This window comes from Bombina bombina, chromosome 6 (genome assembly GCF_027579735.1).
Source record: "Bombina bombina isolate aBomBom1 chromosome 6, aBomBom1.pri, whole genome shotgun sequence".
Classification (NCBI taxonomy): domain Eukaryota; kingdom Metazoa; phylum Chordata; class Amphibia; order Anura; family Bombinatoridae; genus Bombina; species Bombina bombina.
In genome coordinates this window covers 1077843804-1077870596 of record NC_069504.1, presented here as the reverse complement: position 1 = coordinate 1077870596, position 26793 = coordinate 1077843804, and the positions used below count along the sequence as shown (strand labels likewise).

At 40.2% G+C, this 26793-nt stretch overlaps 1 protein-coding gene across 3 annotated transcripts in view; it reads left to right on the top strand.

Annotated features, from left to right (window-relative positions):
- The window catches only part of WDR91 (WD repeat domain 91), a 109476-nt gene extending 94649 nt beyond the window's left edge, over nucleotides 1-14827 (top strand). For all 3 annotated transcript variants that reach the window (XM_053718978.1, XM_053718976.1, XM_053718977.1), the window contains 4 exons: nucleotides 4809-4917; nucleotides 9107-9219; nucleotides 9336-9533; nucleotides 13516-14827. In XM_053718978.1, coding sequence (XP_053574953.1) covers nucleotides 4809-4917; nucleotides 9107-9219; nucleotides 9336-9533; nucleotides 13516-13680 — 585 coding nt within the window. In that variant the 3' untranslated portion in view covers nucleotides 13681-14827. The remainder of the gene's footprint in view (nucleotides 1-4808; nucleotides 4918-9106; nucleotides 9220-9335; nucleotides 9534-13515) is intronic.
- The last annotated feature ends 11966 nt before the right edge of the window (nucleotides 14828-26793 follow it).

Genomic DNA, 26793 nt, shown 5'->3' with positions numbered 1-26793 from the left:
AAGAGAAAGGGGGAGAGAGCAAAAGAGAAGTGAGAGAAAAAAAGGGGGGAGAGAGCAAAAGAGGGGGGAGAGAGCGCAAAAGAGAGGGGGGAGAGCAATCAAAAGAGAGGGGGGAGGAAAAAGAGAGCAAAAGAGACGGGGGAAGGAAAGAGCAAAAGAGAGGGAAAGAGCAAAAGAGAGGGGAGAGAGAGAGCAAAAAGAGAGGGGAGAGAGAGAGCAAAAGAGAGGGGGGAGAGAGAGCAAAAGAGAGGGGGGAGAGAGAGCAAAAGAGAGGGGGAGAGAGAGCAAAAGACTGGGAGAGAGCAAAAGAGAGGTGGAGAGAGAGCAAAAGAGAGGGGGGAGGAAAAAAAAGAGCAAAAGAGAGGAGGGGAGAGAGCAAAAGAGAGGAGGGGAAGAGAGCAAAAGAGAGGGGGAGGAAAAAGGAGAGAGCAAAAGAGAGAGGGGGAGAGAGAGCAAGAGAGGGGGGAGAGAGAGCAAAAGAGAAGGGGGAGAGAGAGCAAAAGAGAAGGGGGAGAGAGAGCAAAAGAGGGGGGGGGGGAGAGAGCAAAAGAGGGGGGGGAGAGCAAAAGAGAGGGGGGAGAGAGCAAAAGAGAGGGGGGAGAGAGCAAAAGAGAGGGGGGAGAGAGCAAAAGAGAAGGGGGAGAGAGCAAAAGAGAGGGGAGAGAGAGAGCAAAAGAGAGGGGGAAAGTGCAAAAGAGAGGGGAGAGAGAGAGTGAGCAAAAGAGAGGGGGGGGAGAGAGAGAGCAAAAGACTGGGAGAGAGCAAAAGAGAGGTGGAGAGAGAGCAAAAGAGAGGGGGGAGGAAAAAAAGAGAGCAAAAGAGAGGAGGGGAGAAAGCAAAAGAGAGGTGGAGGAAAAAGAGAGCAAAAGAGTGGGGGGAGAGAGCGAGCAAAAGAGGTGGGGAGAGCAAAAGGGGGGAGCGAGCAAAATAGAGGGGGGGTGAGAAAGCAAAAGAGAGGTGGAGGAAAAAGAGAGAGCAAAAGAGTATGGGGGAGAGAGCAAAAGAGGTGAGGAAAGCAAAAGAGAGGGGGGGAGAGAGAGCAAAAGAGAGGGGAGAGAGCAAAAGAGGTGGAGGAAAAAGAGAGGGCAAAAGAGAGGTGGAGGAAAAAGAGAGAGCAAAAGAGGGGGAGAGAGAGCAAAAGAGAGGGGGGAGAGAGCGAGAAAAGAGGAGGGAGAGAGAGCAAAAGAGAGGGGGGGGAGAGAGAGCAAAAGAGAGGGGGGGAGAGAGAGCAAAAGAGAGGGGGGGAGAGAGAGCAAAAGAGAGGGGGGGAGAGAGAGCAAAAGAGAGGGGGGGGAGAGAGAGCAAAAGAGAGGGGGGGAGAGAGAGCAAAAGAGAGGGGGGAGAGAGAGCAAAAGAGAGGGGGGAGAGAGCAAAAGAGAGGGGGGAGAGTGAGCAAAAAAGTGAGGGGGGAGATCAAACGAGAGGGGGGAGAGAGAGAGCAAAAGAGAAGGGGGGAGAGAGCGAGCAAAAGAGAGGGGGGGAGAGAGCGAGCAAAAGAGAGGGGGGAGAGAGCGAGCAAAAGAGATGGGAGTGAGCGAGCAAACAAAAGAGAAGGGGGGAGAGAGCGAGCGAGCAAAAGAGAGGGGGGGAGAGAGCGAGCAAAAGAGAGGGGGGGAGAGAGCAAGCAAAAGAGAGGGGGGGGAGAGAGCGAGCAAAAGAGAGGGGGGGGGAGAGCAAAAGAGGTGGAGGAAAAAGAGAGGGTGGAGAGAGAGAGCAAAAGAGAGGGGGAAGAGAGCAAAAGAGAGGGGAGAGATCAAGAGAGGTGGAGGAAAAAGAGAGAGCAAAAGAGAGGGGGAGCGAGAGCAAAAGAGAGGAGGGGAGAGAGCAAAAGAGAGAGGGGGGAGAGAGTAAAAGAGGGGGGGAGAGAGAGAGCAAAAGAGAGGGGGGGAGAGCAAAAGTGGGGGGAGAGACAGCAAAAGAGAGGGGGGGGAGAGTAAAAGAGAGGGGGAGAAAGTAAAAGAGGTGGAGGAAAAAAGAGCAAAAGAGAGGTGGGAGAGAGCAAAAGTGGGGGGAAGAGAGAGCAAAAGAGAGGGGGGAGAGACAGCAAAAGAGAGGGGGGAGAGAGCAAGCAAAAGAGAGGGGGAGAGAGCGAGCAAAAGAGAGGGGAGAGAGAGCAAAAGAGGTGGAGGAAAAAGAGAGAGCAAAAGAGAGGGGGGGAGAGAGCAAAAGAGGTGGGGGAGAGCAAAAAGTATGGGGGAGAGAGCAAAAGAGGTGAGTAGAGCAAAAGAGAGGGGGGGAGAGAGAGAGCAAAAGAGAGGGGGGAGAGAGAGAGCAAAAGAGAGGGGCAGAGAGAGCAAAAGAGAGGGGGAGAGAGAGCAAAAGAGAGGGGAGAGAGAGAGAGCAAAAGAGAGGGGCAGAGAGAGCAAAAGAGAGGGGGAGAGAGAGAGCAAAAGAGAGGGGGGAGAGAGAGAGCAAAAGAGAGGGGCAGAGAGAGCAAAAGAGAGGGGGGAGAGAGAGAGCAAAAGAGAGGGGGGAGAGAGAGAGCAAAAGAGAGGGGCAGAGAGAGCAAAAGAGAGGGGGAGAGAGAGCAAAAGAGAGGGGAGAGAGAGAGAGCAAAAGAGAGGGGAGAGAGAGAGAGCAAAAGAGAGGGGGGAGAGAGAGAGAGCAAAAGAGAGGGGAGAGAGAGAGAGCAAAAGAGAGGGGAGAGAGAGCAAAAGAGGTGGAGGAAAAAAGAGAGAGCAAAAGAGAGGGGGGGGAGTAAAAGAGGTGGGAGAGGGGGAGTAAAAGAGGTGGGAGAGAGCGAGCAAAAGAGAGGGGGGGGGAGAGCGAGCAAAAGAGAGGGGGGGAGAGCGAGCAAAAGAGAGGGGGGGAGAGAGCGAGCAAAAGAGAGGGGGGGAGAGAGCGAGCAAAAGAGAGGGGGGGAGAGAGCGAGCAAAAGAGAGGGGCAGAGCGAGCAAAAGAGAGGGGCAGAGAGAGCAAAAGAGAGGGGCAGAGAGAGCAAAAGAGAGGGGAGAGAGAGAGAGCAAAAGAGAGGGGAGAGAGAGAGAGCAAAAGAGAGGGGAGAGAGAGAGAGCAAAAGAGAGGGGAGAGAGAGAGAGCAAAAGAGAGGGGAGAGAGAGAGAGCAAAAGAGAGGGGAGAGAGAGCGAGCAAAAGAGTGGGAGAGAGAGCAAAAGAGGTGGAGGAAAAAAGAGAGAGCAAAAGAGAGGGGGGGGAGTAAAAGAGGTGGGAGAGAGCGAGCAAAAGAGAGGGGGGAGAGCGAGCAAAAGAGAGGGGGGGAGAGAGCAAGCAAAAGAGAGGGGGGAGAGAGAAAAAGAGAGAGCAAAAGAGAGGGGGGGAGAGAGCAAGCAAAAGAGAGGGGGGAGAGCAAAAGAGAGGGGGGGGAGAGAGCAAAAGAGGGGGGAGAGAGCGAGCAAAGGAGAGGTGGAGGTAAAAGAGAGAGCAAAAGAGAGGTGGAGGAAAAAGAGAGCAAAAGAGAGGTGGAGGAAAAAGAGAGAGCAAAAGAGAGGGGGAGAGAGCAAAAGAGAGGGGGGAGAGAGTGAGCAAAAGAGGTGGGAGAGAGCAAAAGAGAGGTGGAGGAAAAAGAGAGTAAAAGAGAGGTGGAGGAAAAAGAGAGAGGGGGAAGAGAGCAAAGGAGAGGGGGGAGAGAGCGAGCAAAAGAGGGGGGGGAGCAAAAGAGAGGGGGGAGCAAAAGAGAGGGGGGAGAGAGAACAAAAGAGGTGGGGGAGAGCAAAAGAGGTGGGGGATAGGGCGAGCAAGAGAGAGGGGGGAGAGAAAGAAAGGGGGAGAGAGAGAGCGCAAAAGAGAGGGGGGAGAGAGAGAGAGCAAGTGGTGGGACCGCTGTACTGCAAAAAATGGCCCGTGTACACAGGCTTTAGGACTAGTGTATTTATAACAGAGTCAAACCTTATAGAGTGAAGTAATGAAAAGACTGAGCACAAGTATAAAGAAAAAACTGTATAAAGTTATGTTTTGGTACTTTACAAAGGATGTAGAAATGTAATAAGTTATTTAGCAGATTATACTACCTGCGTATTGTTATGTGTAGTCAGTTACTCTAGTTTAAAAGGAAAGTAAACTCTTTGGGATGTTAATATAAACACTTTAGTTATGTAAAGTAAAACAACTGTGCAGTGTATGTCATTATTTATTTTGCTTCCTTTTCATGCAATTTAGCTTTAAGAATTTGTGCCTTTTCTTATTAAACTAAAGAAATGCCCTGCTGACTTCTCAAGGCTAACCCTGCTACACATCTTTGTAATTTGGCTTTAACAGATTAAGACGTGCAAAACAATAAACTTTATACTAACATAATGACCATGGCTAGCTTTGTCAGCTGCAGACTCTCAGATTGGCGCCTCCTAATGAGGCAAGCTTTGGGTAGAGTTTGGCTATTGAAAGGCATTTGCAATAAACAAGAGGTTAATTTGTTTTAAAATATTTAGCCTTGGCTGATATGTTACTCTATAACAAGACAACAGAATGTTTTATAATTACAAGGTGTTTACTGTCCCTTTAACCTCTAGCTGAGTCTGTATTTTGTATTGGATTTAACACCTCATTAATATTGCCTGCTGGGGTAGGTAGCTCTCAATATTTCTGCCTTAGGACCAGAACAAAAGGGAATTGGGCCTGGGCAACTGGTGCAGAATCAAAGGGGTCCAGGGGTATGGCCAACCATCCCCTGCAGGGGGCAGAGTTGGGTTTCAGCAGTTCATGACAGATATGCAAATTGTGTGTTAATTCAGAGCTCTGCTAGTACATCCTAATTATGTGACGTACATATATGCTCTCAGTTCATAGTGTCCAATACCCTCTAATAAGAAATATCATCTATATAGCTAACACCGTTTTATATTTTCTTTCCTAGCTCCAGTTCTCACTGGAACCAGAGCCTATAGCTGTAAACTGCACAGCTTTTAACCACAATGGGAACTTGCTGGTGACTGGGGCAGCGGATGGGGTTATTCGTCTCTTTGGTAAGTGGTTAACATGTAACCTAGTGGGTCTTCAAGTTTGGAGTTTTTGTTTTTCTTTATTGGCAGATGCTAACAATTTGTGTACTCTATCGACGCACACTGATTTGTTATAATAAGTAATAATGTGTCAAAGTAATATAAATATAATTACACAATAAAGTGTCAAAGTGAAACGCTTAAGATACTTGGTTTCAAATAGAGACACTAAAAAGTCCCAGATGATGTTCTATATTGTAAGTTCCTCAAAAACAGAGACGTAGAGAACTTAGTGTAATACTGTAATAAAAAGACTTTATTAAAAAAACAGTAAGTAGAGAGCTACGTCAGCTCCAAGATAAGAGCTCAAATATAAACCTCTGGTGTAAATATTTATTTAATATCTAAATAATACATTAAAATATCAATTTAAAATAAAGCATGCACAAATGTCACTCAGGGCTTAAAGGGACACTGAACCCAATTTTTTTTATTTCATGATCAGATAGAGCATGCAATTTTAAGCAACTTTCTAATTTACTCCTATTATCTATTTGTATTTGTTCTCTTGGTATCTTTATTTGAAAAAGCAGGAATTTAAGCTTTGGAGCCAGCCCATTTTTGTTTCAGCATCTGGGTAGTGCTTGTAGAGTGGTGTCTAAATGTAGCCACCAATCGGCAAGCGCTACCCAGGTGCTGAACCAAAAATGGGCCTTCTCCAAAGCTTAAATGCCTGCTTTTTCAAATAAAGATACCAAGAGAATGAATAAAAATAGATAATAGGAGTAAATTAGAAAGTTGCTTAAAGTTGCATTCTCTATCTGATTCATGAAAGAAAAAAATTGTGTTTAGTATCACTTTAACCCCTTAATGACAACTGACGTACCAGGTACGTCATGCATTAACAAGCAGTTAATGATAATAGACGTACCTGGTACGTCAGTTGTCTAACAGAGTGCTGGAAGCGATTGCGATCGCTTCCAGCAGCTCTGAGGGTATTGCAGTGATGCCTCAATATGGAGGCATCCTGCAATACCCCTTTACAAGCCTCCGATGCAGAGAGAGCCACTCTGTGGCCCTCTCTGCACCGGAGCGTCGTTGGTGGGTGGGAGTAAGGCAGGGAGGCGAGTGGGCGGCCTGCCAAGGGCCTATGATGTGGAGGGGGGCCGGATCGGAGGCGGCAGTGTCCGGGGGCGCGCATTGACGCGTGCGCGTGCACGGGGGGGCAGCGGACGGGCGCGTGCACGGGGCGGGAGCGGGTGGGAACTACTATGCTACAGAAAAATGTTATACAAAATTGGGAGAAAAGGGGGGTGTTTTTTTATTTAAAAAAGAATCGAAGGGTTCTGGGAGGGGGGGGGGGGGAAGCTACACTACAGAAAATGGCAAAATAAAGCCGAAAAAATAATAAAAGCAAATGTTTTTTTTACTAAATGGTACTGGCAGACAGCTGCCAGTACCCAAGATGGCGCCCATTAAGCTAGAGGGGGAGGGTTAGAGAACTGTTTTATGGGGGATCCGTGAGGTTGGGGGCTAAGGGGGGATTCTATACAGCAGCATATGTAAATATGCTATATATAAAATAAAATAAAAAAACCCCAAATATACCTTTTATTTTAGTACTGGCAGACTTTCTGCCAGTACTTAAGATGGCGGGAACAATTGTGGGGTGGGGGAGGGAAGAGAGCTGTTTGGGAGGGATCAGGGGGTCTGATGTTTCAGGAGGGAGGCTGATCTCTACACTAAAGCTAAAATTAACCCTGCACTCTTCCTACAAGCTACCTAATTAACCCCTTCACTGCTAGCCATAATACACATGTGATGCGCAGCGGAATTTAGCGGCCTTCTAATTATCAAAAAGCAACACCAAAGCCATATATGTCTGCTATTTCTGAACAAAGGGGATCCCAGAGAAGCATTTACAACCATTTGTGCCATAATTGCACAAGCTGTTTGTAAATAATTTCAGTAAGAAACCAAAAATTGTGAAAAATTTAAAGTTTTTTTTTTATTTGAACGTATTTGGCGGTGAAATGGTGGCATGAAATATACCAAAATGTGCCTAGATCAATACTTTGGGTTGTTTACTACACTACACTAAAGCTAAAATTACCCGAAAAAGCTCCCTACATGCTCCCTAATTAACCCCTTAACTGCTGGGCATAATACACGTATGTGCGCAGTGGCATTTAGCGGCCTTCTAATTACCAAAAAGCAACGCCAAAGCCATATATGTCTGCTATTTCTGAACAAAGGGGATGCCAGAGAAGCATTTACAAACATTTATGCCATAATTGCACAAGCTGCTTGTAAACAATTTCAGTGAGAAACCGAAAGTTTGTGAAAAAATTTGTGAAAAAGTGAACGATTTTTTGTATTTGATCGCATTTGGCGGTGAAATGGTGGCATGAAATATACCAAAATGGGCCTAGATCAATACTTTGGGATGTCTTCTAAATAAAAATATATACATGTCAAGGGATATTCAGAGATTCCTGACAGATATCAGGGTCCCAATGTAACTAGCGCTAATTTTGAAAAAAAGTGGTTTGGAAATACCCTATAACTTGCAAAGAACATGTAAACATTGGGTATTTCTAAACTCAGGACAAAATTTAGAAACTATTTAGCATGGGTGTTTTTTGGTGGTTGCAGATGTGTAACAGATTTTGGGGCTAAAAGTTAGAAAAAGTGTTTTTTTTCCATTTTTCTCATATTTTATAATTTTTTTTATAGTAAATGATAAGATATGATGAAAATAATGGTATCTTTAGAAAGTCCATTTAATGGCGAGAAAAACGGTATATAATATGTGTTGGTACAGTAAATGAGTAAGAGGAAAATTACAGCTAAACAAAAACACTGCAGAAATGTAAAAATAGCCATTGTCATTAAGGGTAAGAAAATTGAAAAATGGTCCGGTCATTAAGGGGTTAAGTATCGACAGCAAGTGTAATTGAAAGGTTCAATCCGGTGAATAAAAATACATTTTACAGAGCGTGTCAGCAGCACATTGCTTTAACCTGACCTGATCCAAGACACTGCTTAGGGCTGCATTTATCATTTGGGGCGGACATATTCATCCGCTGCCCACATTAAACATTGCACATGAGTGCTCCTTTGTGCTTGCGTGTAACCCTGCCTCCTGCTTGCACACAACCAATCATGCACGGGCAGGAGCTGTCAATCTTTCCGGTCGGATGAGACCTGCGAGATTGAAATTATCCACCTAAAAGGTGATGACCACTGCTTGATAATTCGCTTGGGTGAACCTGCAGTCAAAGTGGAGAAAAGGGCTTATAGAATTGTACGATACATGCAATTCAAGAACTCCTTTAGAGCATACCAGAGAGTATCTAGAGATGTCAGTGTATTATGCCCTATGTTCTAAAAGATGCACAGTAGGTTTGACAGTTGTGGGGAAAATCCATTCAAATTTGCATTCATTTATTTTTCTTGGACCTCTGATATGCCTGGCACAGCTTCAGTGTATGCTTAGGTTTGTTGTCCTGCTGGAAAATGAATCATCATCCACTTTATTAATTGATCTTGTGCCAGTCACCAACCCCAAAATAGCCAAAGCACCCCCATGCTGAATATTTTTCTTGCATCATGCATGTTTAATTGTTTTTACACACTGTGGTTCAAATTTTTATTCATCAGTAAACTGGACTTTTTTCCACTCAGAAATATCTGTATAGTTTGGTCCATGCTAGGCTTTAATATTGTCAACAAATTAGAGTTTTAGAGAGTGGTACTCTCCCAGGAATACAGCACTTTGCTAGTCATTTTTACTCTGCTTTTGCATATTGAGGTAGGACATTCCTGGGCAATGTCCTACTAGGGCAATGGAAACAGATACTGGTCTATTTTTTAACAAAGTTGGCTTGATATACTGATCTTCTAAAAGTTTTGGTCACTTTAGGTCTGCCTGGTCTTACTTTTGATGTAGAGATTTTCTTAAATAATTTTCAATGTGCTGTGTACTGTCCCCATATAATTGTTCAACTTAGTTGCAGTGTGGTGCTTTGAAAGTCTTCCAGCACTGAGGGGAACAAATTGTCTCTTACATTGCTTTACTAAGCTCCTTTAACAGAATAACAAAAGGTATTTAAAAAGTAATGTCCTTCTTCAAATGCCTAATATATAGTTGCATGTTTATTTGTTATTTATCTCTACAAACTGTTTAGCTTTGTCCTTTTTTTTGGCTCAGACATGCAGCAGCATCAGTGTGCGATGAGCTGGAAAGCCCATAAAGGGGAGGTTTACTCTGTTGACTTCAGCTATGATGAGAATGCAGTATACAGTATCGGGGAGGATGGGAAGGTAATATAGATGATGGTGAAAATAAAATTAATAAATGCATGTTTTTATCTGAGGCCTTAGCGCATGAATCATAATCATTTAAAAAAAATTTAATTCAGAATTGTTTTGTTTTTTAGTTTATCCAGTGGAACATCCATAAAAGTGGGCAAAAAGTGTCAGAATATTCTTTGCCTCCAGATGCGACAGGTCCCTTTGTTCTTTCGGGTTACAGCGGATATAAACAAGTTCAGTTCCCACGTGGAAGGCTGTTTGCATTTGATGCTGAAGGAAAATATATGCTGACGTGTTCAAATACTGGAGGAGTAATTTATAAGGTGACCTTCATTTTTGTTATTTATGTCCTGTGTAATTGCTTCCTTATCCCCTGTAGATAATATTAAAGGAACATGAAAGTCGAAATTTAAGCTTTAACAATAATTTTCCAATTTACGTCTATTATTAGTTTTACCTTTTTTCTCCTGATATCATTTGTTGTCCTTCCGATGAGAGCATACAGAAGAAGGCTGAGGAGTCAAAATGAAAGTTTAATGATTCAGATAGATCATGCAGTTTTTAAGAGACTTCCAATTTATCAAATTGTGCACAGTATTTTTATAGGCACACTTTTTGAGGCACTTGCTACTTCTGACCATGTGCAAGAGAGTTTGGAGAGTGTATGTGTATGTACTAATGCTGAGTGTAAGATCACAAAGACTTGTCTGTTATTACCCACCACCTCCTCCATTCTGACTTCTTCCAGTGCTACAAAATGACGGAGGGCATAAACATAGCATTGAAAGCTTTGAGATCACTTTTTATAGTGACTTGGGCATGAATAGAGAACATCTTTTTTTAAAGTTAAATATAATAAAATGCATCTATACTCCACACAGGGGTTTTCTTATGTAAAACACAATTTGTCCCCACAGTATATTGCTACAGGATCTTTGCAGGTCCAGTAAGGAATATTTGATAATATGACCAGACTAAGTGAAGATAAGTCAAATTAAAATGTGCCTGGGTGCATTTCATGTTTTAAATTGATGAAACGGCCAGGAGCTTGTGGCCGAGAAACGCGTCTAAAGCTCTTTTAATAAATTGTTTTAAATCTATTACACCTCAGCATTATTTGCCACGGCTTGTTATTTTGCCTGCCAAGCCTATCCTGTCATTTACGGACAGTTGTATTTGTCTTTTGACCTTATTGAGGACTGCTTTTGCAAACACATTAGCCCCTAGTGTTTGCCTCACACAGAGTCCAGCTGCTTGCTGCTTTTCCATACAGCACGGCTCCAGGGAATTCTGATTCTATCCACGGAGGAGAGCCCACAGCCGCCCGTCTGGGAATTTGGATATCATCCGGCTACAGCGTACTGACTGCTGAATCAAATGTCAGTCTGCCTATTCGCACCACTTTCAATAAGGGTGCCAATACTCTTGTGAGTACATTACCATTTGTTATTGTCTCAGTGTCACTCTCTTTGTCTAGAACTTATTTGCACTATGAGGCGCTGTCTTTTTCTGCACCATTTGCAACTATGTGTAACATTGCTATAAACATTTAGCTAACACTGCTTCCAGATGGCTAAAGACACGTGCACGCTCCTGAGTTCTTATACCAAGAGAACTAATAAAAATTGATAACTGAAGTAAATTGGAAAGTTGTTTAAAATGTCATGCTCTATCCAATCCATTTAAAGGGACACTGAACCCAAAAAAATTATTTCGTGATTCAGACAGAGCATGCAATTTTAAGCAACTTTCTAATTTACTCCTATTATCACATTTTCTTCATTCTCTTGGTATGTTTATTTGAAAAGCAAGAATGTAAGTATAGATTCCGGCCCATTTTTGGTGAACAACCTGGGTTGTCCTTGCTGATTGGACAGCACCAATAAACAAGTGCTGTCCGTGGGTCTGAACTAAAAATTTGCTAGCTCCTTAGCTAAGATGTCCTCTTTTTCAAATAAAGATAGCAAGAGAACAAATAAAAATTGATAATAGAAGTAAATTAGAAAGTTACTTAAAATTGCATGCTCTATCTGAATAATGAAAGAAAAAAATTGGGTTCAGTGTCCCTTTAAGTTTAATTTTGACTTTACTGTCCTTTTTTAATAGGTTGCTCATTCAAACTTGGATAACTTTTTTCTGCTGTACTTTATTGGAAGGAACAAAAGAATTATTACCTCAATGATAACAATTTTAAATAATTTTATTTAAAGGGACAGTCAAGTCCAAAAAAACTTTCACGTTTCAAATAGGGCATGTTATTTTAAACAACTTTCCAATTTACTTTTATCACCAATTTTGCTTTGTTCTCTTGGTATTCTTAGTTGAAAGCTAAACCTAGGAAGGCTCATATGATTATTTGTAAGCCCTTGAAGGCCACCTCTAATTAAATGCTTTTTTATTTGCTTTTCACAACAGGGGAGAGCTAGTTCATGTCAGCCATATAGATAACATTGTGATCACGCACGTAGTTTGTGGGAGACACTGCATTAAAATGGCTAAAATGAAAGTCAATAGATAATAAATAAAATGTCGTGATCAGGGGGCTGTCAAAAGATGCTTAGATACAAGTTAATCAAAGAGTATATTAATATAACTGTGTTGGTTATGCAAAACTGGGGAATGGGTAATGAAGGGATTTTCTGTCTTTTTAAACAACAAAAATTCTGATGTTGACTGTCCGTTTAACTAAAACAATAAAATTATAGGTTTCACTTTAATTTATACTTCTTGCCCCTCCCTCCCCACACATCTCCTTGTGCAGATCTATTCCACTCCAAGCAATCTTCTGCTCATTGAACGTCTTGAAATGTAGCACTTAAAGGACCATTAATTCAACGAAAAAATAAAATAAAAAGACAATGCAATCCCATTTACTTTGATTTCATTTAAAAGTGGTAGATTTTATTTTTTCTGGAAAATTTCAAAATTCAATTTCCCTATATCATGTGACAGCCATCAGCCAATCAAAAAACACATAGGTATTTGCTGTGTACTCTTGTACATGCTCAGTAGGAACTGATGCCTTAAAGTGTGTATGTAAAAAGATTGTGCACATAGGGAGCGATTTATCAAGCTGAGGCGGACAGGGGCGTAAATACGTGCCCCTGTCCACCGCAGCTTGCCTCTGGCGGGCTGAATTCACCTAGTGGAATTCAGCATTACACGCGTGCAATCCCGCCCCCTGCCCGCACACAGCCAATCACGTGCAGGCAGGAGCTGTCAATCTTCCCAGTCGGACTAGACCGCGGAGATTGAATTTCGCCACTTTAGAGGTGCCGAAAGATTAGGGAAGCAGCAGTCTGATGACCGCTGCTTCTTAAAGGGACACTAAATCCAAATTTTTTCTTTCATGATTCAGATAGAGTGTGCAATTTTAAGCAACTTTCTAATTTACTCCTATTATCATTTTTTCTTCGTTCTCTTGCTATCTTTATTTAAAAAGCAGGAATGTGATGCATAGAAGCCAGACCATTTTTTGTTGAGAACCTGGGTTATGCTTGCTTATTGGTGGGTAAATGTAAGCCTCCAATAAGCAAGCGCTATCCATGGTGCTGAACCTAAAATGTACTGGCTGCTAAGATTTACATTCCTGCTTTTAAAATAAAGATAGCAAGAGAACGAAGAAAAATTGTTAATAGGAGTAAATTAGAAAGTTGCTTAAAATGTCATGCTCTATCTGAATCATGAAAGAAAACATTTGTGTTCAGTGTCCCTTTAAATACAGCGTGCAGGTTCTCTTGTGAGAATCTGCAGCCGTAGTGGGTCGAAAGGCTTGCGAAGCCTTTGATAAATCAACCCCATAATGATAATGGGAACTTTTTTTTTTTTTTTTTATTGCGTTCTCTATCTGAATCATAAAAGTTTTAATTTAGTGTTCCTTGGTTAATTCTGTTTACATAAGTTTGTGAAGAAACAATGGGATTAAGATCTTTTTCTCAACTCTGTATGTTTATTTTATAACATTTTGCTGTTGTAAAGAGGTGTGTTATCTAGATACAATTGCCCAAAATAATCTTACAGAAACCTCTGTGAGAACATGTCGTCATTGTGAAAGGGTTATCGGATTTCATTTACCAGAAATTGTAAACATTGTAGCCATGAATATACAGTCTCATTCTACATCATTAAAAACCTATCCTTATGTCAAGATGAATAACCATTTGGACTATAATTTATCTTAAATAGAAATCTCTTTAGATAGCCTTTTCCTCAGAAAGCATTTTATTTTTATTTTTTTTAACTCAAATTTAATTTAAAAAAAAATGTTATTGCCTTTAACTGATTTTTATTCCTGCCTGTTTATAGCTGAACAGTGATGGGAGCACCCTGGAGAGCTGTCTTTCCTTGGGGGGCCACAGAGCCCCAGTGGTGACTGTGGACTGGAGCACAGCAGTTGAATGTGGGACCTGCCTAACTGCCTCTATGGATGGAAAAATCAGACTTACTACCCTCTTGGCACAGAAATCTTAACGCTTCCAATTTCCTTTGCTGCCCTAGGGGAGCCTGCAGTGGGCTGCTATGCAGTGTGCTCCAAGCCCCTCTAGGAGGGCGTTTTAAAACCAATATTATGTATATGTAAATATATATAAATCTCCTGCTGGTTTGTAATTGGTGACCAGTTAGCTCACAATGTGAAAAGGTTGTTTATTTCATTCTTCTTGCAAACAATCAAGAGGATGCTATTGATCGTTGACACATTCCATAATCTTGACAGTGTTAATATTACCAATGATAGTTTTGCAAGTTAAATTTCGGAGGTTGTTGTCATTGCTAGCAGGGACTTAGGGCCACATACTAAACCTTATGTATCTTCTGTATAATCATCTGTTAACATACACTTCTGGATTTGTTTTTTATGAGGTCTCTGGGGTATCTTTTTTTCCTTCAGTGTTCCAGTGCCCCCTAGATTTTTTTTGGTCTCCTTTTTTTTTTTTTAAAGGTACAACTCCCTCTCCATTTTTTTATTTTTTTTACTTTTTCACCAAGCTATGCAATAGAGGGTGTCTGTGACCTAAAATCATTTTTTATTTCCTTGCTCGTTGATTCGTTATTGATGTAACAGTATTAATATTGCTGCTCCACTGCTTTTCATGACATTATTGGACTAAAAACAAAATGGTCTCCCTATAAGTCTGCTTTACTGAAAGGGCCTTTATATTGGAAAACTCTTCTGGAAAGCAATAATATTGACAATGTATGTGAACACCCTATTGCAGGCTTTAGGGACAGTTTTAATAATGCAGCATAAAAAAACAAACAAACAGTATTTAATAAAAAAATAAAAATATATATATAAACAATGTAAGACCAGTTTTCGAAATATAAACTCAGCTTTTATTTGGGAGAAAATGTGCCTTTAAGCTTTTTTTATTTTGTCTTACCCTGTCAATTGATAATTTATTACATAGAATAACTGTGTATTCATAAAAGGCAAGCGATAATTGTTTTCACAACGTACCAGGAATGAAAAAAATCTCTTTTTAGACAATAAGTATATTTTGGGATTTGTACTTGATTTAAATGCCTTCATTTAAGTCAGATGCATGCTTTTTGTCAACTATTCCTGGAAATATCATAGCAATATCTCAAATTTTCGATTAAATTGCCAAATTCCTGATCTGTTTTTTTTTTTTTTTGTCGATTCCTTTCTTAAACTGTGTGGGAAAATGTTAGTTAAAATGAATAATTATATTCCCAAAAAGAGTCAACAGATAACTGATTTTGCCTGTTACACAACCAGTATTAATCAGATGAGTGAGCAATATTTTATATCCTTGTATCCTCAAATGACATTAACAAAAACACAATTTATGCTTACCTGATAAATTTATTTCTCTTGTGGTGTATCCAGTCCACGGATCATCCATTACTTGTGGGATATTCTCATTCCCAACAGGAAGTTGCAAAAGGACACCCACAGCAGAGCTGTAATATAGCTCCTCCCCTAACTGTCATAGCCAGTCATTCGACCGAAAACAAGCCGAGAAAGGAGGAACCATAGGGTGCAGTGGTTACTGTAGTTTAAATTTAAAAATTACCTGCCTTAAAATGACAGGGCGGGCCGTGGACTGGATACACCACAAGAGAAATAAATTTATCAGGTAAGCATAAATTGTGTTTTCTCTTGTAAGGTGTATCCAGTCCACGGATCATCCATTACTTGTGGGATACCAATACCAAAGCTAAAGTACACGGATGAAGGGAGGGACAAGGCAGGAACTTAAATGGAAGGAACCACTGCCCGTAAAACCTTTCTCCCAAATATAGCCTCCAAAGAAGCAAAAGTATAAAATTTGTAAAATTCTCTCGTTCATTTTTGCTGAAAAGTTTATCTAGGAAAGCTCAGGAGCCACAGAGAACCTAGGTTCTTGCTGCTGATTGGTGACTGGATATATATATATATATATATATATATTTGTCATTGGCTCACCATTTTGTTCAGTTAGAAACCAGTAGTGCACTGCTTCTCCTTCAACAAATGATATCAAGAGAATGAAGTATATTAGCTAATAGAAGTAAATTGGAAAGTTGTTTAAAATTGTATGTTCTACCTAAATCATGAAATAAATGTTTAGGGTTTCATGTCCCTTTCAGAAAGTTAGTCTAACCATAGAGTGGCTTCTTGATGAATTTTCTGATTTAAATCCTGGCCATTAAATAGTTACTATAAATAGACAGGGTCTTTCCCTACAAATTAGAAATCTTTTTATCCCAATAAAGTTCAAAAACTTCAGGATAACAAAAATGTCTCAATTTGCAATGGCCATAGGCATTGTAACTTCTAATAATCTGTTCCCAAAACAAGAAAGCCATATTATATATGTGTATAGCTGCTGTGAGCAGATTACCTCATTTCTGGAAAGCCTATATGAAAATACTCTTATGCATGTGTTTGCAACATAGTATCAGTTAAAGGGACACTAAACCTAAATGTTTTCTTTCATGATTCGGATAGAGCATGCAATTTTAAGCAACTTTCTAATTTACTCCTATTATCATTTTTTCTTTGTTCTCTTGCTATCTTTATTTAAAAAGCAGGAATGTGATGCATAGAAGCCGGCCCATTTTTGGTTGAGAACCTGGGTTATTATTGCGTATTGGTGGGTAAATGTAATCCTCCAATAAGCAAGCGCTATCCATGGTGCTGAATCTAAAATGGGCTGGCTGCTAAGATTTACATTCCTGCTTTTAAAATAAAGATAGCAAGAGAACAAAGAAAAATTGATATAGGAGTAAATTAGAAAGTTGCTTAAAAGTTCATGCTCTATCTGAATCATAAAATAAAAAAATTGGGTTCAGTGTCCCTTTAATTGCAAACTAAGCCTTATTAAAATAAATGTCATGAGTCCCTATTAAACCTCAAGGTATTATTTTACCTTATCCAAGATCTTGTAAAAAATGCCTAGGAACCTGTTTTATTAGAGCAGAGCTTTCCAAACTTTTCATGTCGGTGACGCACTTTTTAGACCTACATCATTTAGCGACACAGTAATTCAGTTGTACAGGTTAAACTAACTTGTTTTAAGAGATACGGACACATACATAAATGATATAATAACGAAATGTGTTTACAAGTAACAGTAAGTATGTGCAAGAATTAAAAAAAAAAAGTTTAATAACACCAATAGCTACTTACTATTTTAATGGGATGTATGAGGTTGATGGGATGAACACAGTTTCTGAATATTTGCTGGAATATTAGACACTCACATTTTTAAGCTTCCCCTTCTTATCCATATATCAAGAGCAGGAACAGCAATGCACTAATGGGAGCTAGCTGCAAAAAACCCCAACACTTTGACTTCTGACTTCAGCTCAGCGTTTAAGCTGCTGCCCTGAGAGCTCTGCGAGTCTGACTGACTACTGCCCGCGCTGCAAACACACTGCTGTCCCACTCACTGACTACATGTGCAGTCACAAGCCAATTAAGGAGACTACACGTGCAGTCGAGCCAATGTGTTGCCAAAGCCGCCAATGGGAATAGTTTCAGTTCCCACTGAGCTGCGCCAATAGGTTAAGATGATCTGTGACCCCCTAGGTATCACGTGTCAACCATGTGATATGTGTAGCAAGCGGAAAGTGGGAAACCAAAAAAAAAAAATTTTAAAAAATTAAAAAAAAATTGTGCTGAAGCAGGGACACACCTACACACTGCTGCCGACACACAGTTTGGAAAGCACTGTATTAGAGAGTAAAGTTTTCCAGCCTAAATCCATGGGCCACAAAGCTGCCTTCTAGTAGATTTTAGTATCTTATCTTCTCATCCATACAATTTGTTTCCTAATCTATGTGTATATATTCTTGCAAAAATGCTCATTTTTATATTGTTCATATAAACATATATCTTTTTGTTTTGATTAAATCCTCAAAAAAAATTCACCAGCTATGCGAGTGAAAACAAATAGTCTGTGTGGCTCTTAATTTGATCAATGGATATCAATAGGATAGATCCTACTCCTGATATTATAGGTCTGTGAGGTCTTCAGGTTGAAACTATCTTATATGCCAAGTGACTACCGTATATTTCTGGAGTTAACCCTTCTGTCAAGTGTTTCTGTTCAAGGCTGGAGTCAAGTTAACTCCTTGTTGTCTACTTCAGCAGCAAATTATTCAAGCATTTGTTGAGTTTCTGTCATTCTCATTTTCCCTAGCGGTTACTAGAGTACAGTAGAGCTCTGCTCCTTATCTGTGAGTCATTACCATTCATCAGTGTATGCACTCACTTCTTAGATCACTTTCTAAAGTTCTTTGTCAGCTTGTTGTCTACTCTACACATCATTTACCTCCAGTGAGAGATCTCTTTGTATTTTGTATTTCTTCATGTGTATGCTGCTCAAGCTCTATATATTTATTTATCTCTATATATATATATATATATATATATATATATATATATATACACACACACACACACACACACTGGAGCCCTTTGCAGTTAAAGGGCCATTATGCACTCAAAATTTCTAATAGGTAATGGATACATTTAATATCAATTAGTTAATATGTCCCAATGTAATCAAAAACAGATCATTAAAAAGCGGTAAATTTAAAATTTAGACTTGCACAATCACCCTCTGTCCATCGCCGTACTGCTCCTCCTTCATAGAAGGGCAGAGCTAACAAACCGTATACTAACGCCTGCATATCGTCTATTGACCAATAAGATCGCATATGCTAATTGTCGGATGAAGTTTCCCCTTTCAATATGCGCATGCGCCAGCCCTTACGTGCACAGCTCGCCCGTGCAGGACATTGTTTGCTGCATGCGCATTGAATCCCAGATTGACTCACTGACATACAACGAACGATACATGTCCCATACAATGATGGCAATACAATTTGGGTGTATGTCTTTGCAGCTCTTATTTTTTGAAGCCGATACTGATTTAATCCCAGATTGACTGACCCGCTGTGACAGAAGCTGTTTAGCGTAATGCATGTGAATGAAGTGCAGTTTTTTCATATGTACACCTACTTTTCATATGCAGAGTGTGTACATATGAAAAAGCTGCACTTCATTTACATGCATTACGCTAAACAGCTTCTGTCACAGCGGGTCAGTCAATCTGGGATTCAATCAGTATCAGCTTCAAAAAATAAGAGCTGCAAAGACATACACCCAAATTGTATTGCCATCATTGTATGGGACATGTATCGTTCGTTGTATGTCAGTGAGTCAATCTGGGTTGGGAAACAGCATCTGGTGCTTGGCTTGTGTTCAAAGCCAGTTGACAGAGTCAGGTCCCACAATCAGTGCAGCGCAAAAATGAGGAATTATACTTGGCAGCGCTTATGGACGCCGTGCACAGTGCTTCAGGTGAGCTGACGTCACCGCTATTTAGCATGCGCTCTTCATTAACGGGTCTCGGTCGCGCGCATATGGAAGTGCGGTCGAACGTATTCCTCTAAAAAGCAAGGGCTTGGAAAGTAACCCCAAAACAGTAAAGATCGGATTAATATAAACTATACTAGCCTTTATTTTTCATAGATAGAAACAGCTACACTATATGATCGGTACATGCCCCATACAATGCTGCAAAGAAAATATGGGTGTATGATGTCCCTTTAAGTAAATGAAAACAAGAAAAAACATGTATACACTATTCATTTTTAATAAAGTGTGTATATTTACTGTAAATGACATTCCAATATGTTCTATGTATTTATAAATATATATTCCTATATATGTCTGTATACAGGGAGTGCAGAATTATTAGGCAAATTATTAGTATTTTGACCACATCATCCTCTTTATGCATGTTGTCTTACTCCAAGCTGTATAGGCTCGAAAGCCTACTACCAATTAAGCATATTAGGTGATGTGCATCTCTGTAATGAGAAGGGGTGTGGTCTAATGACATCAACACCCTATATCAGGTGTGCATAATTATTAGGCAACTTCCTTTCCTTTGGCAAAATGGGTCAAAAGAAGGACTTGACAGGCTCAGAAAAGTCAAAAATAGTGAGATATCTTACAGAGGGATGCAGCACTCTTAAAATTGCAAAGCTTCTGAAGCGTGATCATCGAACAATCAAACGTTTCATTCAAAATAGTCAACAGGGTCGCAAGAAGCGTGTGGAAAAACCAAGGCGCAAAATAACTGCCCATGAACTGAGAAAAGTCAAGCGTGCAGCTGCCAAAATGACACTTGCCACCAGTTTGGCCATATTTCAGAGCTGCAACATCACTGGAGTGCCCAAAAGCACAAGGTGTGCAATACTCAGAGACATGGCCAAGGTAAGAAAGGCTGAAAGACGACCACCACTGAACAAGACACACAAGCTGAAACGTCAAGACTGGGCCAAGAAATATCTCAAGACTGATTTTTCTAAGGTTTTATGGACTGATGAAATGAGAGTGAGTCTTGATGGGCCCGTGGCTGGATTGGTAAAGGGCAGAGAGCTCCAGTCCGACTCAGACGCCAGCAAGGTGGAGGTGGAGTACTGGTTTGGGCTGGTATCATCAAAGATGAGCTTGTGGGGCCTTTTCAGGTTGAGGATGGAGTCTAGCTCAACTTCCAGTCCTACTGCCAGTTTCTGGAAGACACCTTCTTCAAGCAGTAGTACAGGAAGAAGTCTGCATCCTTCAAGAAAAACATGATTTTCATGCAGGACAATGCTCCATCACACGCGTCCAAGTACTCTACAGCGTGGCTGGCAAGAAAGGGTATAAAAGAAGAAAATCTAATGACATGGCCTCCTTGTTCACCTGATCTGAACCCCATTGAGAACCTGTGGTCCATCATCAAATGTGAGATTTACAAGGAGGGAAAACAGTACACCTCTCTGAACAGTGTCTGGGAGGCTGTGGTTGCTGCTGCTGCTGCATGCAATGTTGATGGTGAACAGATCAAAACACTGACAGAATCCATGGATGGCAGGCTTTTGAGTGTCCTTGCAAAGAAAGGTGGCTATATTGGTCACTTTTTTGTTTTTGAATGTCAGAAATGTATATTTGTGAATGTTGAGATGTTATATTGGTTTCACTGGTAAAAATAAATAATTGAAATGGGTATATATTTGTTTTTTGTTAAGTTGCCTAATAATTATGCACAGTAATAGTCACCTGCACACACAGATATCCCCCTAAAATAGCTAAAACTAAAAACTACTTCCAAAAATATTCAGCTTTGATATTAATGAGTTTTTTGGGTTCATTGAGAACATGGTTGTTGTTCAATAATAAAATTAATCCTCAAAAATACAACTTGCCTAATAGTTCTGCACTCCCTGTATATCTATACCTATATAATTATACATATGTATGTATGGATATACAACCCTAATTCCGAAAAAGTTGGGACGGTATGGAAATTGCAAAAAAAACCTAACAAAAATAGTAATTTGTAAATTCAATTCACCCTGTACTATATTGAAAACACATTACACATTATTTGATCATTTACTTTGTGAATTTAATGTATTTATAAATATATATTCCTATATATGTCTGTATATATCTATACCTATATAATTATACATATGTATGTATGGATATAGAACCCTAATTCCGAAAAAGTTGGGACGGTATGGAAATTGCAAAAAAAATGTCATGGCATGGGTGTGTGTCAGTGCCCATGGCATGGGTAACTTGCACATCTGTGAGGGCACCATTAATGCAGAAAGATATTTATACATTTTGGAGCAACTTATGCTGCCATCCAGATGTCGTCTTTTGCAGGGAAGTCCCTGCATTTTCCAGCAGGACAACACCAAACCACATTCAGCCCGGATTACAAGCACATGGTTGCATTAGCAGAGAGTGCTAGCATGGCCTGCCTGCGGTCCTGACCTGTCTCTGATTGAGAATGTGTTGCGCAAAAGAAGGCAACAAAGGTCCTGTACAGTTGCGCAGCTAAATACATGCAAATTGGATGAATGGGGAAAATTGTGCTTGCTAAACTTAACCAACTGTTGTCTTCAGTGCCCAAAAGGTGATGTTACACCGTGGTAAACAGTCGACTGTTCCAACTTTTTTGGAGTGTGTTGGAGTTATCAAATTTGAAATGTGTATAAATGTGTATATTTTCAAATATATCGCAACTAAGCACTGGTTTTACTTTCAGTCAATGCCTATGTTTTTTATTTGAAATTATAGATCACCTATTCACTCAAAATGGAGTCACCCACTAACGGTCTTTTCCTCAAAAACACAGCTACAGTTCTTACCTGTGAGAATCAGGTACCAATGGATTTGAATTACCTGTTACAGCTTCAGAGGGCTCAGAAACGGCAATCTCCTCATTAGGGATGCACAGAAATTTCGGCCGCAGAAAGTTTCGGGCGAAAATGGCATTTTTGGCTATTTCGGTTTTTTTGCCTGTTAGTTTCGGTAAACTTATTGTGTAGCATATTTCAAATTTGATGCTAGCCTAGAGCTGCTGTTTTAGTTTATTACTTCACTTACTGTTCTGCATACAATGAGTTTTCTAGGATTATACTTTATTTGGATAATTGGTAAAAAAAAACTGTTAAATATGATTGTTACATAGTACTAAATGAAGAATAAAACAGTATATTGATATTTCTTTTTTTTTTTTTTTTTAGAATTTATATTTACTTTTTTTTTTTTTTTTTTTAATTGAGGAACTGCATAGTACAATAAACAAACATACTTAAAAATGCACATTAATGATAAATCAGATGTTGTATAGTACCCAGATACACATCAAATATTCAAATAGTCCTCTGTTTTTGCAATATAGTTCAAAAGTATAGTACACACATATTACATGTCTGTTATATTCTATACTATTTGATAGTACTCCAAGTATTGTAGTCCTCATTTTCAGTCCCCTTGTGCTTGCTAGGCCACTCTTGGACCTGTTATGAAGAGATGTTGTAAAACTAGGGATTCATTATGAACGAACAAAACAAACATGAATTTGCATCCCAGAATGATGTGTTATAATAACATGCTAAGGCAAACAAACATGTAAATTGGATGCAAACACATCCCTGATCCTTCAGTGCATATACATTGCAAAAAGATAACAGTTACAGGTTGTCAAACAGTCACAGCATGTCCAGCCGTGCCCATTGGAGGCAATGCTCCTCTGTGTTTATGAGATCATAGGCTAATCACGTAATAACACTGAAATACTGCGTCTAGGGGAGAAGACATTTCAATTACATTATTAATCGCCCTGTAGTCTGATGGTTACCTAGATATGTAATGTTATGTTATTCCCAGATTAGTAATGTAGGGATAGCTCAGTTATAGCAATAAGTTTATATTTAATAAAAAGGAGCATCGAAGCATGTCTTATAATTCTACATAAGAGGCGATGCCTTACAAACCGTAGGTCCCCCTGCGACTCCGGCCGCCAGTCGCTGGGTCTGTACCATATAATTGTAGATCTATTAGGTTTCCACTGCCCTAATATGTATGGTTTGGCTATCATTCCTTTGCCCCAAGAACAATAAGGGTAAGATGTTAAGTTGAGTGTATATCTGCTTATATATATATAAGTTAAGAGGTCAGAGGTCACTCCCCTGTTATCACCTATGTGTATGTAGGTGAGCGCATGGTCTCCTGTTCGCGCCCTGTAGATCAAGTGCCTTCATATGCAAATTTATAAATATGGAATAACATGTATAACAAGTAAAAATGGACTACTGCTAAAACCCAGCATTTGTCATGCATTTTCCAGGTTCCAAAATGAATGTCATTAATGGGGGGAACAATTAGATTACATTATTCAACATGAACTTAATCTTGTAAAACAGAAAATAAGAACTGAATTAGACATGTATTAAGCAAGACTTACGTATGCACACACTATATATTAGGAGAGTATCTAACTAATGGTGCTAAGTCCGAGGTTCCTTTCAGCCTGTGTCAAGCCTCAGCTGATTTGCGGTTTAATATTAAGAGGTATGAAAAGTTCCATTGAGTGGCAGCTGAAAGTCCGGAGATAGTGTTGTTCTTTGTAGCTATCTCTGTCTCACGAAAAATAGATGGCGACCAGGTCTTACAATGCTGCGGGTTTGGGACACCGGTAGTTATCTCCAGATCAAATTCTCTCCCCTCGTCTGGCCTCCCAAGCGAGAGGTACTGGGAAGCTGCACCTGACATGCCGTTATTACCCCCTGTTGCTTTGAATGTCTCTGTCTCGGGAGGTAGCGTGTATATTTGACCATTGCGGTGACACAGCTCAGATTCTATTGCGCTCCTCTCCCAGTCTATACCTCCCCTCTTTCCAAACGCGGTCTCCGCTGGCTTATCGGAGGCGGAGAGGGCCTGCTGTGTCATTTCTGGCAGCCATAAGGTAAGAGTTTGTCTTTCGGCAGGATCAGGGCCCCCCAGTGCAGCCTGTAGTGGAGGTCCAGCCGGGACTTTATTTCTGCCGTAGTTATGGTAATCTGTCTCTTGGGAGGTGTTGAGTGATGTTAAGTTGCCCCGTTGCTGTAGCTGGACTTGTGCAATGGGAAGATACTCCTCTGCTTGTGCTTCCTCATGGTCGCCATCTTTATGACCAAGTGTAGTGAAGCATTGATCTAGTGAGTCGGCATGTGAATGGCTATCGCCCGTATTCTCTGTGGAGCCCCAGGGGAGAGATCTTTGGTATAACCTTTTCAGTATATTGTCCAATTTGGCGAAGCGTGCATTAAGATCTTTATCAAGTTCCTTCTCCCATGCGGATGCCATTTTAGAATAGTGTGCCTTCCAATAATATTTGGAACACGGATCTGACACGCTGCTAGCCCTGTGGCAGTATGTTGAGCTGTGCAATGTTGCTTGTGAAGTCAATAAGGCAGATTCTCACTGCCGGCACTGGTAACCCAGAGGAGCCGGGGGGGGGGGGTTGCTACCGATAGATGGGCCGCCGCCCTAGGTATTCAGCTTCCGAACTGTGGCCCCGTTGTCATAAAAACAGCAAATATAGGATTGGATATTGTCACCGCACGGTAGGCAACAGTATTTTGTTGAGTTGAATGGCTGGATTTGCTGTTAAGTACTCTGAAATCGGCGGATTAAGGAGAGATCTTGCAGAGCTAACAGTAAGTGCGACCGGTTAGGTACGCTGTTCGGACACGCCCCCAGTATATTGATATTTCTAATTGTTTTAAGTAGGGATGCAACAAAATGTTGGTCATTTTGGTCGAAAATGGCATTTTTTGCCTGTTTTTTTTTTTTTCTTGGTAAAATTATTGTGTAGCATATTATTGTTTTAAGATATTTTTGTCCAATTTTAGTGTGTTACTTTCAATAAAAGTGTGGGCTTTTTTTTATTGGCTCTAATTATGCAAAAAAAAAAAACTAAAAAAAAAATAATTTGAAAAAATACATTTTCGGTATCAGTTTCGGTTTTCGGCCAAGTGCATCCCGGATTTTCGGTTTCGGTCCAGAATTTCCATTTCGGTGCATCACTACTCCTCATTATAAGTGTGTTCAGCAAGAGCAGCATAGGAGTTTTGCAATAACAGAGGTTGTGGGCAATGCTTCTGGTGTACCTACACTAAATCCATCTACCTCTCCCTGTTCATCTCTGGGGTAGAGGGGCTTCTTTCTGAGGCAGCTTTTTAGAGGTAACTTACCTTAGCTTTAAGGTTAGCTATTTCTTCCCTTAAGAGAGAAAACTGCTTGCAAACAGGACAGCCCCTAAATCTCCAAAAAGCAGCACGATAAAGTGCAAAACACCCATTACATTGTATCTGAGGCACTTAAAACTTAACAACACTTTAACAATAAGTAAATTAAAGGATTATCTTTACTGACTAAATAACACTGAAGAACTATCATCGTTTTGTAAAAAAACACAGTGTTACACTCACCCTGTTAGAAAAGCATATCGCTAACCCAGCGCCTCTGGCCGCCCACGGCACAGTGCTCTTCTCCAATGAGGTGACGTTTAGACCTCTAGCCGTGCTATGATGTCAGCTGACACACTCGGCTATTGGTCTAGAGGTGGAAACGTCACCTCATTGAAGAAAGTGCTGTGCCATGGGCGGCCGGAGGCCCTGTGTTAGCTATATGCTTTCCTAACAGCTAGGTTGAGTGTAATGCTGTTTTTTACAAAAAGATGAAACTCCTATTTATCAAAAATAAAAGATATGCAGCCGCACATGTAAAAAAGAGGCCGCCAGAAGGCTGTAGAAACTTGAACAACTTTATTTAGTTTAAAAACCAAAGTACTTAGTCATGGTTGTCTTCTGACTAGTTTCGTGCCACACAAGGCACTTATTAATAGGATGCTGAGTGCTACGCAAACTCCCTATTTAAAGGGAACACACCAGCCTATAATTAGGCAATGAATTAAAAACACATGGAATAAATTAAATATATGTTCAAACACTAAAAATATTAAATTACTAAGGGCAATGAAAGCACAAGTATACAAGTGATACAAACGCCTATACAAGTATATGAATAATATTACAATTATTAAATGTTCTAGTGAATAAATATGCCTACATATTCAGCATAGTGTATATAAAATTCTAAAGGAAAGTGGAGAACATTTTGATCTATATGTGCATATATATGTGTCAACAAATATAATGCACGTAAATAACAGTATCCCAAATATATAGCATATGTGCAAGCATTCAAAGACACATATGCCCCAACATTAAAGAAGGCAAACACTGATGATATTGCTCCCAAAATATGCATTTTCTTTTACACAATCCACATAATACATGTGTTGAGTACAAATATCACAAGCATCATGAATATAAATGTTCACAAACATAAAGTATATCACATCCATAATACAATTCCAAATAATGGTCTGATTAAGACCACAAGAATCTAGACAAATGATGTATGTGAATAAAAATAAATATGTATGTATGAATATATATATATATATATATATATATATGTGCAAAAGTTGCAAATACCACAGAAAGGACAGTATCCAATGTACATATAAAAATATGCTAGGTCCAATTAAAGAGCATAAAGAACTAATCTATGAAATAACTCGTCCCATTCTCTATTGAGCCCCGAGGGTGTGATTGTTCGCAACCTATAGATCCAGTCAGTGGCGTATTTATGTTTGGTGCTGCCCTAGGCACTCAAAATTCTGCTGCCCCCCACCCCCCGCAAAGGTTTTAGGCCTTTTTTCCACTTAA